This window comes from Carya illinoinensis, chromosome 3 (genome assembly GCF_018687715.1).
Source record: "Carya illinoinensis cultivar Pawnee chromosome 3, C.illinoinensisPawnee_v1, whole genome shotgun sequence".
NCBI classification, from domain to species: Eukaryota; Viridiplantae; Streptophyta; class Magnoliopsida; order Fagales; family Juglandaceae; genus Carya; species Carya illinoinensis.
Window position 1 is genome coordinate 894,300 of NC_056754.1, and position 14,192 is coordinate 908,491.

Below are 14,192 nucleotides of genomic sequence, written 5' to 3' on the forward strand. Positions count from 1 at the left end.
CATACGTTAGAATGATGTGGCATCGAATTGTCTTTTTCTGCTACTGGTGCAAGCCATTGAAGATTTCAGAACAACGTGATCCATGCATGAAACTTCACAATCTTTGCAACTGAACTAGTTCAAACATTCATCCTTGTCTTATTTTATTCGCAATGATCTTTATTAATTTATAATGGTAGAACAACGATGTCATGGATTTGATATTTTGCTCTATCAAGACTAAAGAGATGGAACGTGTCTGTCTCACCCGCCACCCCAGTTCATGCATGTCTGACTCAAGCACACGTGATTTTCTAAAAAAAAATAAAAACCCTAAAGGAGAAACATTAAATTAAACAACATGCGGAGAACATAAAGGAACATGAAGCAACGATGTGCAAATTTTATAGATAATAGTCCACCAACTTGATCCAAAACTTCTTGTGGCAAAGCAGGTCCTTGTCGTGCTAAGCTCTCCCAATAATAACATCATGAGTCCATTATTGGCAAACACACTTATTCCACTTTGTGTGCAAAGGTTTACAAATAGTAAGCAAAGCACAAGTCTGGACGTTTCCGATTACCATTTCTTTGACGTGTACGTTTGTAAAAAGTATGATGCAATCATGCAGAGACTCTGAGCCTACGAAGGAGAAGAGTTATAGGCATTCAACCACGACATGGGGTGTAGAACATAACCATTTTGTATTTATCATCGCTATTGATATTTCTTGTGTAGAAGAATATAAATCGGCATTTAGTAGACATTCAAAAATTATAATTTCAAGAATGTTATGGTAGATAACTCTCAGTAAAAACAACAGGCGAACATACTTATCAGCTGAGAGTTTGATAGCCCAACGGACCTTGCAGTCCATCCTGTCTGGTGTCATTTCTTCCCACCAGAGAGGGAATCCACGGGAACAGTTTCCCAAGCTCCTTGTTTAATGTACTCGTTCTCAGTTGCTTATCATTGATGCCAAATTTTGCTCTTTCAATGGCTTCCATTATATCTGCCATTGATACATTTTCACCACCTGCGAAATCCAGAAATTTATATCTACATTTACAGTTTCATTATCCACTAAGAAGACAAATTTAAAAAATAAAAGAGAGAGAGAGAGAGAATGGGGAGGGATGGGCCACTTGAATGATACTGAAGATGTTTATTTTGACCGCACCTCTACGAGCAGCAAGCAAAGCAGCTTCATTGACAATGTCAGCAAGATCTGCACCTACAAAACCTGGAGTATGAGAAGCAACTAGATCACAGATAAGATGCGTGTCTTCTTCTAACGGAACTCCTCTCAAATGCACAGCCAAGATCTTTTTCCTTCCTTCAGCATCTGGTTCTCCTACAAGCACTTTTCTGGAGAAGCGGCCAGGCCTACAGAGAGCTGGATCCAATGCTTCAGGCCTATTAGTGGCTGCAATAACAATCACTTTCATCTCCGACTCAAATCCATCCATTTCTGTCAACAGCTACAAAAGCAGAAATGTTCTAAAAAGAATGAAACTTCCATTGTGAACAGTTGAAAAGTTCACTCTTGGGATCACGAAAGGAAATGATTAATAGTTCCTGATGTGCAGAAAAAAATGTATATACTAAAAAAAGCAGAGCAAGACTTCTGAGGATGACCAGGGATACTTATGTTTCTCTACCAAAAGAAAAATCAGAATAGTGATTTGACATAATAGTCATTTTTTGGATCATTCAGAAGGTTTGACAATAATTCAAATTTTCTGGATAATACAGAATCACGCCCTACAAAACTGAATTACAGCGTAATAATGCAACATGCCACTTGAAATAAGACATATAGTGATTTTAAATCAAATAAACAAGAACAACACAAGAGATGCTAGTACATTTGAATTCTTACCTGATTTAGTGTTTGGTCACGTTCATCATTGAAACTTCTACCACGCTTCCCTCCAACTGCATCAAGTTCATCAATGAATATGATTGAAGGAGCACACTTCCTTGCCACATTAAAAAGGTCTCGAATATGGGCTGCTCCTCTTCCAACAAACAACTCCACAAATTCACTAGCAGAAACAGTGAAAAATGGTACTCCTGCTTCTCCAGCAACCGCACGGGCCAGTAACGTTTTCCCTGTTCCGGGAGGGCCTACCAGCAATACACCTCTAGGTAACTTTGCTCCTAGCTTGTTATAGATAACATCTCCTTGCAGACATGAAACTATCTATAAACAAGAACTGCGTCAATAAACATTGAAGGAAGAAAATTACATGGCTAATCACAAATCAGATCCGGTGCGCTTAGTGCACTCAGTTCACGTTTCACCAGTCCATACATCAGGGAGAGACTGCCTGATATCTACCCCATCATTCTTTTTCTTGCTATATATTTTCATACAAATTAAGAAGCTTCCACAAGAATAAAAGAGAGCCAAAGGGAATGTAACATGAACATGAACTGAGTGCACTGTTCAGCAATTCCCACAATTCTTCTCATTAAAAATAGATTGAAGAACAGAACAGTTGATGAAGAAAAACAAAAGAAGAATCCCTTTCAACTCAATCTTTGACTGTTTTTTTTTTTTTTTTTAACTCAAACTTTATCTTCAATTGCTGAAGAATCATTCCTTGTATCCTTTACATGCCAAGAAAACTTACAAATCATTTAGAAGCTACAAAAGAAGAATCCTGTTCAACTCAAACTTTAAGTGTTTTTTTTTTTTTTTAACTCGAAGTTTTAACTTTATCTTCAATTGCTGGAGGCCTTTTTTGCAGTCCACATATATTCAGTCACTAGTCTAGACTTCACAGCAAAAGGATAGTAAGGCATTCCCATTCCGTTCTCTACAAAAAAATAGTCCATATCAATAATGCCACAACTTCTAAAGGTCCAAAAAGCAAATTATGAGTTAGAGCTTATCTGCCAAGGGTTTCCCTAGCTTTCCTGGAGTATATAATAGTTTTAACAGTGTTCTACCTCCTCTTATCAGCTGTGTTACAGTTATCAATGCAACTATGCCTTTTCAAATTCAAAATAGAATAGTCTCATGAATTTGATGTAACTTCATGGACGAAATATTACCTCCATAAGCTCCACCTTAGCAGCATCAACACCCTCGACTTCATCAAACCCAACCATCTGATTATTAGATTGCCGCTTTCTTGCTGGGCTATTAGCAGCAGAAAGTTGCCGATAAAGAAGCCACATCAAAGGAATCAGAGGAATCCACAGAGATATCACAGTTATCAATGTACTCCTCAAAGACATCAACATTGATTGAGGAGCCGAGCTATATGTAATTCCCTTCTCTCTCATCAAACTAAGGAGAAATTTTTCATCATGATCGATTTTTCTCGTGGAATACTGCCACTCCGGGTTAGAAGCTCGAGCTCTCAAAAATCTTTTCAATACCCTCAAATTTCGTGCTTGTCTACCGCTTGAACCATCATCTGTTGCAACCTTAGCAGATCCATTCATAGTAGCAACACTTACTGATGGGGATTCCTCATGCGATGTTCCAGTATTCACAACACTCTGCAAGTTTGTATTGTAAAATATCTGACGAGATCCCTCTTCGAGTAAAACGTTCGTAACTGACCCATTTTGAAGGCTCAATATCAAGTCTGAATATGGAACAACCTTTGGAGCCGGCAATGCAGATAACTTCAAACACAAATAGCAGACCCCCAATGCAATAGAAATTGAAGTTGAAATCGCCACTTGTCTTATATTCTTCCGCAAAAAGGTTCCAATATCATTTAAAATTGACTTAATCGAAACCATTTTCGGTCTTCTGCTTGATAACCTTAACCTCGGGCGTAATCTTAATGAGAACCTCTTTCTTAATCTTTTACCTAAGTGGGTCTGCTTATCTCCAGTGTTTCCACTTTTCAGTGGCTCAATTCCATGCTCAAAAGAAAACCCACGTTGATATTTACAACTATAAAACCCAAAGCTACATTTCTTATCAATCGGTGAACTAAGTTCATTGTTCCAGGACAATCCATGCTGATATTTGCAACTAAGACGCAATGCTAAACACTTGGTTTTTCCACGACGAACTCCAAATTTTTCCAGAGAAATAAGAAATCCATTGTTGCAAGTGACAGAAAAACAAGCCATGTATCATGTATGTCTGTTAGACAGCAACAGCTATCAATCAAACTAGCATTGCAAACTAACTGTCTGAATTTATTATACGAGATGCTATTGCCATTGAAACCAAAAGGCCAGACAGACGGTTGAATATTGGCAAAACAAGAAACACTTGCTAGAGTTGTGACAGACCCAATAAAGTGAATAGCTTTTGGGTATTACCTGGTTCTTTCGGCATCTGAGAACGGAGATAGAGCTGATAAGCGTGACATGATTGTTTAGTCGGATCAGTCGGAGAAGAGAAGAAACAATGTGGGCTTTCAGATTAGAAGATCTTCAGGCTTTGTAAATTGTAATTCATGGGCTAAGGGAAAGAGATACCCACGTGTTAAGCCGAGGACGGGGCTTTTGGATTCTCTTGGGCTTGCCTCCGCAGAAAAGTTGCTCAAAACGAAGGTGGAAACTGAATGGTATTCTCAACTTCTGAGTATTAAAATTCTCAAATAAAATTTCAAAGATACGAATTCGTAAAATTGAAAGCAAAATTAAAATTCTCAACTTCTGATGTTGACGGGATTCTGTGTCTTACATCCAAAATTGATCAATTTTGAAAAAAGTGAGACGATGGTCTTAATTGGTAGGGCTGGCGGTATCTACAATGAAGTTCTGAAAGTCTGGAAATCTATAATTGCATGCTGTTGTTTCTTCATATATTTTATGGTTTGTCTGTTGATATCATTGGTGTTTCAAACAGCAAGAAAATAAGTTCCCATTGTCAATGCTCAACAGCCAACATTATATCTAACTTGAATACATGTTTTCTTTTGTACGTTTCATTGATAACAGCTCTAGGCTGTGTTTGGGCAGTAGAGATCACTTTACTATTTAATATTTTATTATTATTTTTTACTAATTTTTATTACTATTTAATATTTTATCATTATTATTTTTTTATATTATTCACAGACAATTTGAGATCACATTACTATTCAAACGTAGCCTTAATTTCTTTCCCACTAAGCAGATGATAAGAGGTCAAATGAAATCAATTACCTTCGACTGTATATATATACACATACACATACAAACCAGCTCATGATCAGAACTATTTCAATTGATATATCATCTAATTAATTTTAATGGAATGATTATTTTCAACTAAAATTAATTATAAACAGTCTTTTGATTGAAATAAATTAGTTATAAAAGTCTATTTTTCCTCGTCCCACTTTCGTTATGCGTAAGAAATATAAATATAAATAATGATAGAATCATCAGTTGTACGTGACTACGTACGTACGTACGTACGTACATGCATCACAAAGATTAGAGGCATTAATAACGAACATGATGTCGTGAGGATGAAGATCATGATCATGCGTATCAACTTCATATATAAGTTCGAATCCTCGTAGAAACATGCAATACCAATCGAATAATATATTCTTCTTGACACGATCTCATTAAGAACATGAAATTAATTATCCTATTTTTCCTTCCAAAACTAAAAAGAATTGTATTCGATTCTCAACGCACTAACATCATGTGTTTCATTACAGATGAAGACAGCTAGCTGTTGATCAGGATACAAATATTCAAGCTACATATATATATATAATTATTTAATTTAGCTTTTTATCCCCAAATTAACTGATTATTAATTAATGTCGGTCGACTGAGAGCTCTTAATTAATTAAATTAGAGGCAGGCAAATATAATATATATATATATCCAAGAGGATGCATATATGCATATGCTGGCCGACATTTTAAGTGGACTACTACATCATCACTACCTACATGAACGATTGCATATATATATGCTGGCCGACATTTTAAGTGGACTACTGCATCATCACTACCTACTTGAACGATCGATATATATATATATATATATATATATATATATATATATATATATGTGGAATTACGTGTTGAATTCGTACAACATATAATTGGCCGATCGAACCATAAGATATCACCCATCCATCCAGCCAATAATTGCATGCATGTGGCCATGATCATGACTAGATCAACAAATATTATCTTAATATATTACACGTTGGCCTTTAATTTTAACACGTTGCTGCATGCATGCGCTTTCATTTCTCTGATCTACATGCATGATGATGCATCATGTATTTATATTATATATATATTAGCATGCATGCATGCATGGGTTGGGGTTGAAAACCACATTAATTCTTGCATGAAACGATCGATGTTAATCACGACAAGTACAGTAGTACTACTGCTGACATGATTAATTAGTTGGTAATTATAATTTGGATGTGATCAAACGAATTGATAACACAATCATATGTATATATATAGATATCTTTACAACATATGAGATATGCATATATAGATGATGATGATGATGCGAATCTGATTCCAATACATGCTGGCAGCTCCAGTCCTAATTAAGATAAGCCACATTTTTTTTAATATATATAAATAAAAGCATTATTTTTTATATCTGTCCGTGCATCAAAGAAACCAACACCAACATAAAATAATAAAAGCATTTTTATAGCTAATCGTGTGAATAAAAGGAAGTTGCATGAAGAAAAGTTAAAAAAAGAGGGGAGGAAGGAAGGTATGGGGACCATCATATATACTTTATACTTTGATAGCTAGGGTACTGGTGGAGGAACTTTTATTATTATTATTATTATTATGAAAAATAAAATATGGGCAGGCAGGTCAGCCATGGAAATGAAGCGTGGAAAGGAACAGAAGAGGGAGGAAGAGCCAACAAAGAAACAGCTCACACACATCTGTCCATACATATCCAAAGCCCTTTAAAATCGCATCTTATCTTAATATCTTCAACGAGGCCCACTCATCTTTTATATAATTACATATATTCACTCAAAAAACTCTGAAAATCTCACCTTTGTCTCCGTTTGCTTAAATTATTAGATGATTGAGTTTGGTGGGTATATGGGTAAAGGTAGGAATGATGCCTTTCGTGGCTATCACTCTTTACGTGACCCAATCACCACTTCTTTAGCTACCAAATCTGACCTTTTATTCCACCTTCGAATCTCTCTGTTTTTTTTAACGGATAAAAAAAAAAAAAATCAAACCCTAAATTTCGAATATTGACAATTTCAAAACAAAATCATAACTAAAAAAAAAAATGACTAACCTATACCTAAAAATATAATAATTTTCTTTTTAAATATAATTTTATTATTGATCCAATATTGAGTGTAAAAGAATATAACTACAAAATCAATCTTCTAATACTTAGATCCCGTTTAGAATTTAAACCGAATCTAACATCTAAATACATAATTCTCAAATTATTAAACTCATTTCAACTCAACTTATTTACACGTAGAACATACAATTTGTTTAACTTAACATCTATTTACACTTGAGACCTATAATCTTTTTTAACTTCCTATAAATACATATAAACTCATTTTAATATCTAAATATATTTTAAGTGAATCCCACAAAACTCACTCAATAATCTCAATTCAATACTTTTCTTAAATAATTTAACTCAATTCAACATCTAAATGAAGTCTTATTAGAATTAAAAATAATAAAGAAATAATAACAATTTTTTAAATAAATATATATATATATATATATATAATATTGTGACATACACTATTGATTATATATCTCTATTTTCCTCCTAATTTAGATCTCAAATAAAAGCCGTTCAAACTTCAAAGTTTCCTAAATTATAGTAGACGAGTAAAATAAGGAAGGTTACTATCGTCGTTTTCAAATTTATCAACGGCCGCAAATTTCCGAGAAAATCCCGAAACCATGTGCACTGCACAAAAGGAAGGGTGGTACTGTAATTCTATCTCCTCATCCCCCTATTTAAATTTCCCTCACCACGCTTCCCAATCGTATCGAAACTCTCAAGGCTATCGCAACAATTTTCCGTCTCTCAGTCTCTCTCTTCCGCTTTCGTTTCTAGCCTCAGAATTCTAGGGTTTCGTTCTCATTCCAAAGCGCCGAAACTTTGGTTCGTTTGGCTTTTCTCAGACTTTTCTTTGGCTAGATCTGATTTTCATAGTTAATTTATATTTTCGTGCCGTACGTTTCTTCGAGACTTAGTGTTTTCGTTCTGTTATTGATTTGACTCCCTTTGGTACCTAGGTTTTGATCGGTATTTCGGAAGAAGAGGGGTTCCGAGGAGTATATACCTATTGTTTACAATCTTTATATTATTGTAAGTATTCCATTCTTGATTTGTTCTATGTCATATATTGTTTAGGATTGATTATTTTTGTCTTTTTCCTTTAGTATACGATTTGAGTTAATTTTTGGTAATGGATGCGAATTTGACATATGGCTTTTTTGTTTCTGTGAAAGCATGGAACTTTGCCTATAATTAAAATCATTTGCGGGTTCTATCCGATTTTTAATCTGTCAAGCAATTCTTATTGACTTTTTTTTTTCGTCATGATTTCATTTGTATTTGGCGCTATCTTTCTTTCAAAGGAAGATTTCTTTCCTGGTCTTCTGAATCATGTTTTTTCCCTAGAATTTATGTTTTGGGGAAGTTTGTTTATTGATTTAAGGAGTTCTAGTTATTGTTGAGAGACGTTTGTAAGAATGGTTATTTTTGTTATATTCGGAATGTGTTATTACTTTTGCAGTTACATTTTAGCTTTCGGCAAACACTATTATCTTCTATTTGTTTGGAATTGTATAGTTTTTCATCGTATTGGATATGGATATCTCATTTACATATTATTATTCCTGGAATAGTTCAGCCCGCTCTGTGCAGATATGGCTGCTGCTAATGTCTGTTCCGAATGGTTTTCTCAGGAAAGACTGAATGAACTAATGGAGTCCAAAGGTGGTAAAAAGAAGTCTAGTAGTAGTAGGTCCTTATTCTACGAAGCTCCCCTTGGTTACAGCATTGAAGACATCCGTCCTGCTGGTGGAATCAAGAAATTCAGATCTGCTGCCTACTCCAACGTAAGTAGCATATTGATTGATGTTCATAATTCCTCGTTTTTTGCCCAAATGATTCTTTCCTGATTCTACTGTATGTTGCATTATTTGTTTGCAGTGCGTGCGCAAACCATCCTGACTCTACCGACAGGAGATAACCCCCTTAGGATCTTAATATAGCAAAATACCTGTAGTCAGTTTTATTTTCTTCTTCACTTGTTCCCTCGTCCTTGCTTGGAAGGTTTCTTTTTGTTTTGCCCTTGACACAAGATGGCCTTGCCGGTTTCTGCCATTGGATTTGAAGGCTATGAAAAGAGACTTGAAGTATCATTCACTGAGCCAGGCATCTTTGCTGACCCCGAGGGCAAGGGCCTCCGATCTTTGTCCAAAGCCCAATTGGACGAGATCCTAGAACCAGCTCAGTGCACTATTGTTGCTTCATTATCGAACGATGATGTTGATTCTTATGTCCTTTCTGAATCGAGCCTTTTTGTGTACCCTTACAAAGTTATCATCAAAACTTGTGGGACAACAAAATTGCTTCTCTCTATCCCGGCCATCCTTAGACTAGCCGATGCCCTATCCCTTGCTGTGAAATCTGTGAGATACACTCGTGGAAGTTTTATATTTCCTGGGGCTCAGGCATTTCCACATCGTAGCTTCTCAGAGGAAGTAACTGTCCTTGATAGTCATTTTGGCAAACTCGGTTTGGTCAGCAAGGCATATGTGATGGGTAGCCCTGACAAATCTCAAAAATGGCATGTTTACTCGGCTTCGGCAGAGTTGGCTGGTCGGTCAAGCCCTGTTTACACTCTAGAGATGTGCATGACTGGTTTGGACAGAAAGAGGGCATCAGTTTTCTATAAAACTCATGCAAGTTCAGCTGCTCTCATGACTGAAGATTCTGGTATTAAGAAGATCCTTCCTCAATCTGAGATATGTGACTTCGAGTTTGATCCGTGTGGGTACTCCATGAATGCTATCGAAGGTGCTGCAATTTCTACAATCCACGTTACCCCAGAAGATGGTTTCAGTTATGCAAGCTTTGAAGCAGTCGGCTATGATTATGAAGTTGTGAATTTGACCCAGCTAATTGAGAGGGCTTTGGCTTGCTTCCAACCTATGGAGTTCTCTGTAGCTCTGCATGCTGACAATGCCGAAATAGAACTTGGAAGCAAGATCCACCTGGACTTAAAAGGATACCATTGTGGAGAAAGGAGCCATGAAGTGCTTGGGTTGGGCGGGTCTGTCATTTACCATAGCTTTACCATGGCGGAAAGCACTGGATCTCCTAGATCGATCCTGAAATGCTGTTGGAGCGAGGACGAGGACAACGAAGTTGAAGAATATAAATAAGTTCTATTTTTAGTTGTTGTAGCCGAATAAAAGTTGTGGGTTTATGTTGCCTGACTTAAGTCTCTCGAGTTTTTTTTCTGTATTGTTGCTGCATACATATTCTGTCATTGGATTGGCAATGTATGTCGATTTCCGGATGCTAAAACTTTGAATGAGCGTCTTAATAATAAAAGTTTGCTTGTTTTTGGTCTTATAATATGATATTTGATGCAATTATATTGTAATGTTTTCAACTTTATTTTTTTGAATTCGACCAGATATCGGATTTGTAACATCTGATAATCGTCATCAAAGCTTTTATTCTGCTCTGTCTCTCAAATAGTCTCTCTTGCTCGGATGTTACGACCGCCAACAGTGGTGGGTGGCAAATCGCTTTGTATCTCTATTTTTAAACATATCTCGTAAGTTTTGTCAAAATATAAGCAAACATTTTCGGTTACGTTGCTTATGTATTTTTTATTTTTTGAGTAATGATATTTATCATTCTAATTCTATTTAATTAAGAATTATTTATTATATTTTATTTATAAATTTATTATTTAATAAATAATGAGAATTAAGATTGAATAAATTTTTTTTATTTTTATTTTATATTCTATCAACAATAATAATACAGCTTTTAAATGTCATGTAAACGAAAAGAGATCACGTCTCCCACTCTCCTTCGAGAATCGAGATATCTGTGTTTCGCATGTATTGGTAGGTGATCCATCCATAAAAGCACACGTTACTCGTTAGTTGAAGCGGGGAATCCGTCTCTCTTGCAGTTTCCACACCCTTTGCGGCAAACACGACTTATGCCTCCCTTTTTTTTTTGTCTCTCCATTTTAATACACTTTTATTTTTTGAAGGAAAATTTATGAATAATGATAGCCTTACCACTCTTTTACCACTCTTTTACCACATTTTTTAATTTTTTATTTTTTTAATTTTTTATTTTTTTACTTAATAATTAAGCAAGTGACTATCATTAAAATTATATATTTTTAAAATTTTTTCTTAATGGTTAAGGATGTTAAAAAAATACTTAAAAGAAAATGATAAAAAAATAAATACACTACAAGTAGTAAAATAGTAGTAAGAAGGTGGTAAGTGTATCATTACCCAAAATTTATATGAGATGACGTCAGATGAATTATTTTCCTTTTTCTTTTTTGGTTGTTGTAGTTTTTATAACAGGCATGGCATCTCTTGCCTTTTCTTTTCTAGGAAAAAAGTGTTAGGCCCTTTTGTCCTGATTCCAATGAAATGCTTTTGAAATTTGAAGTGGAGGAAAAGAGTCAAGCTGCCGAACTTGAACTAAGGGCACGACGAGCGTGAGCTGGATTTGAAAAGTACAATAATGATTCAACGAAAAAGAAGGATGTATGCCACACGCAAGAAAATAAATAGGAAAGCATTTAAAGCACTTTTCATAGCCTTGATGCTCACGCTTTCTGCACAGGAAGATGCCTGTGAGGACTGCGGCACAATTTACATGGACAAACCAGAGCCACAAATGACACCAAGCAAGCACAACCACAAAATCAATGAGTGGCTACAACACCACTCAAGACAATCTCCACGGTGAAAAGGATTGTGTACATGACACGTTTGATGAGGCAGTTGACATGATATAAAATGTTTTAAATAATAATAAATAAAATATTATTATAATATAATTTTTTAATATTAATTTTATATTAAAATTTAAATAAATTAAATTATTTTTTATATTTTATATAAAAAATTTTAATAAATAAATGATATAAAATGAAATTATTTAATTTTTAATCATCAATCGGGTCCAAATGGCCGACATGACCTCCCATAAAACAATTTGACTTTCTACATATGTTTTCTTCCCCTCAATCATTGTCCGTTCATATAGTTTTCATTGAACGTGTTCAACTGATGTAACTGCAATGAAAAAATCTTCACAACTTTACAACAATCCACACTTCACATTTTTTAATTTTTATTATTTTATTTTTTATCAAATATTTAATATATAAATAATAAATAAAAAATTAAATTAATTTTAAAAAAATAAATTTAAAAAAAATATTAAAAAATTAAAAAAAATAAAGTATGAAATATTGAAAGGTTGTATAGCACTCCTCAAGTGCAATATTACACAAAATTCGTACTTCAAATCACCTCCTGTAAAAGTAAGTTTGTTTATTCAAAACATTTCATTTTTATTTCACTTTATTTTATTATTATAATTTTTATATAAAATATAATAAAAATTTAATTTTTTTAAATCTAAAAATAATATTAACATTAAAAAATTATGTTATAATAATATTTTTTCAATTTTTTTTAAAAAATCTCATATCATCTTCTTTCATCTCATTTTTATAACTAAACAAGGAGGTTCGATATTCAACTCAAATCAATTCAATTCAATCTAATTTTAAATTAAATCTAACATCCACATATCTAATTTTTAAATTACTAAACTCATTTTAACTTAAAACCTCCTTACACATAGTCTTACAACTTTTCTTAACTCAACATATCTTTATATGTGAGACCCACAACATTTTTTAATTTTTCATAAATAGTACTAAACTCATTTTAATATCCAAACACATTTAAACTCATTTTACATGGGTCTCACATAACTCACTCCACTCATTATTATTCATAAAAAACTTAGCTTAACTCAATTCAGCTCAATATCTAAAAGGAATCTTATTTTCTTGTGCTTCAATACTCTTTTTTTTTTCTAGGCAAATTAATATCATATTAATAAAGGTAGAGAATACAGGTCATAAATTCATGCAAGTGTTTAGAGTTGGTTTGAATTCAGAGATAAAGTGAGATGCGACGGTTTTAAATAAAAGATAAAAGTTGAATAATATATTATTAAAATATTATTTTTTAATATTATTATTATTATTTTAAAATTTAAAAAAATTAAATTGTTTATTATATTTTGTGTAAGAATTTGAAAAAGTTATAATAATAAGATGAGATGAGATGAGATGAAATAATTTTCAAATCCATTGTGAAAGTCTAGTAGATATTGAGGTATTTTGATAAGGGGTATGCTACCAAATATATTGTTCGTAGCGGCTCATTGCACCATTTGATGCCCCCATCTATTCTAATATCTAAGAATTTTTTGTGCTAACTAACTTCTAAATGACTTTAGAGGGTATGTGATATCAGTGAGGATGTTGTGGATGGACCAATTTAGTGAAGATGAAGGGCATGTTATAGCATTGGTTAGCACCTGACTGTCTCCTTTGATAATTATGTTTGTTAAGATGGATTGCTTCTTTAATGGCTAGCTTGGCAGCCATAGCTTCTCCGAAGTTGGGGTCGACAGAATCAATTCTTTGAGTAGTTGCAAAAATGATTTCACCAGTGCTTGATTTGTAGATAGCTGCTATTATGGAGTAATTATTTCTGGTAGCTACATCATAAGATAGTGAAAAATGTTCATCTAGAGGGGGTATCCACTCTGGTATTGTGGGTAGAGGTTGGATTTTTGTACTCCACGTCAAATGGTGTTTTTTGAAAATTTTTGTCACAAAATTTGAAAACATGATAGGTGGTTGACATGGATGGTTGTGAACGATCTGGGTTCTAAGATACCATAAAGAGTCCATTACTATGATAGCAAATAGTTAAAAGATGTGGGACATTTCTCTATTGACACATTGTCTATTGACATATATGGTTTGACATATTATCTACGTCTACGAGATGTTTGGAGAGGAAAAATCTATTATAATATGCTTGTTTTACAATCTCTCGAATTTATTGTATAATGAAGTTCTAGATAATGTGCTGGAGTGAGTCATTTCTTTGGATCCCCTGTTGCAAGGTTGAAGTAGTTGCTAAAGGAGAAG

At 34.0% G+C, this 14,192-nt stretch overlaps 2 protein-coding genes and 1 long non-coding RNA gene across 5 annotated transcripts; 2 read left to right on the forward strand and 1 right to left on the reverse strand.

Moving 5' to 3' along the window:
- Positions 1-115: 115 nt before the first annotated feature.
- LOC122302272 (probable inactive ATP-dependent zinc metalloprotease FTSHI 3, chloroplastic) lies at positions 116-4,794 on the reverse strand. 3 transcript variants are annotated; one of them, XM_043113459.1, is made up of 5 exons: positions 3,044-4,794; positions 1,863-2,186; positions 1,161-1,461; positions 892-1,016; positions 116-665 (listed from the first exon to the last, which is right to left on the reverse strand). In XM_043113459.1, the coding sequence occupies exons 1-5, from the start codon at positions 4,082-4,084 to the stop codon at positions 639-641; spliced, it is 1,818 nt and encodes a 605-aa protein (XP_042969393.1). In that variant the 5' UTR covers positions 4,085-4,794; the 3' UTR covers positions 116-638. The 3 variants fall into 3 exon arrangements, with proteins under 3 accessions (XP_042969393.1, XP_042969391.1, XP_042969392.1); XM_043113457.1 differs by having other exon boundaries at positions 354-622; positions 814-1,016; positions 3,044-4,793; XM_043113458.1 differs by lacking the exon at positions 116-665 and having other exon boundaries at positions 668-1,016; positions 3,044-4,097; positions 4,280-4,792.
- Positions 4,795-7,674: 2,880 nt separating this feature from the next.
- On the forward strand, positions 7,675-8,261 carry LOC122302276. The gene is made up of 2 exons (XR_006240427.1): positions 7,675-8,053; positions 8,188-8,261. It is a non-coding gene; the product is annotated as an uncharacterized LOC122302276 (long non-coding RNA).
- An 856-nt stretch (positions 8,262-9,117) lies between these two features.
- Positions 9,118-10,540, forward strand: LOC122302275 (S-adenosylmethionine decarboxylase proenzyme). The gene has a single exon (XM_043113461.1). The coding sequence runs from the start codon at positions 9,262-9,264 to the stop codon at positions 10,345-10,347; it is 1,086 nt and encodes a 361-aa protein (XP_042969395.1). The 5' UTR covers positions 9,118-9,261; the 3' UTR covers positions 10,348-10,540.
- The last annotated feature ends 3,652 nt before the right edge of the window (positions 10,541-14,192 follow it).

What these genes read in the sequence shown, in the direction of transcription:
- LOC122302272 (XM_043113457.1), bottom strand. Translation starts at nt 4,084, where the DNA reads ATGGCTTGTTTTTCTGTCACTTGCAACAATGGATTTCTTATTTCTCTG. An exon ending in CTAAGGTGGAGCTTATGGAG is followed by an intron (nt 2,187 to 3,043) that starts GTAATATTTCGT and finishes TCTTGTTTATAG; the next exon opens with ATAGTTTCATGTCTGCAAGG. An exon ending in TTTGCTTGCTGCTCGTAGAG is followed by an intron (nt 1,017 to 1,160) that starts GTGCGGTCAAAA and finishes TGGATTTCGCAG; the next exon opens with GTGGTGAAAATGTATCAATG.
- LOC122302275 (XM_043113461.1), top strand. Translation starts at nt 9,262, where the DNA reads ATGGCCTTGCCGGTTTCTGCCATTGGATTTGAAGGCTATGAAAAGAGA.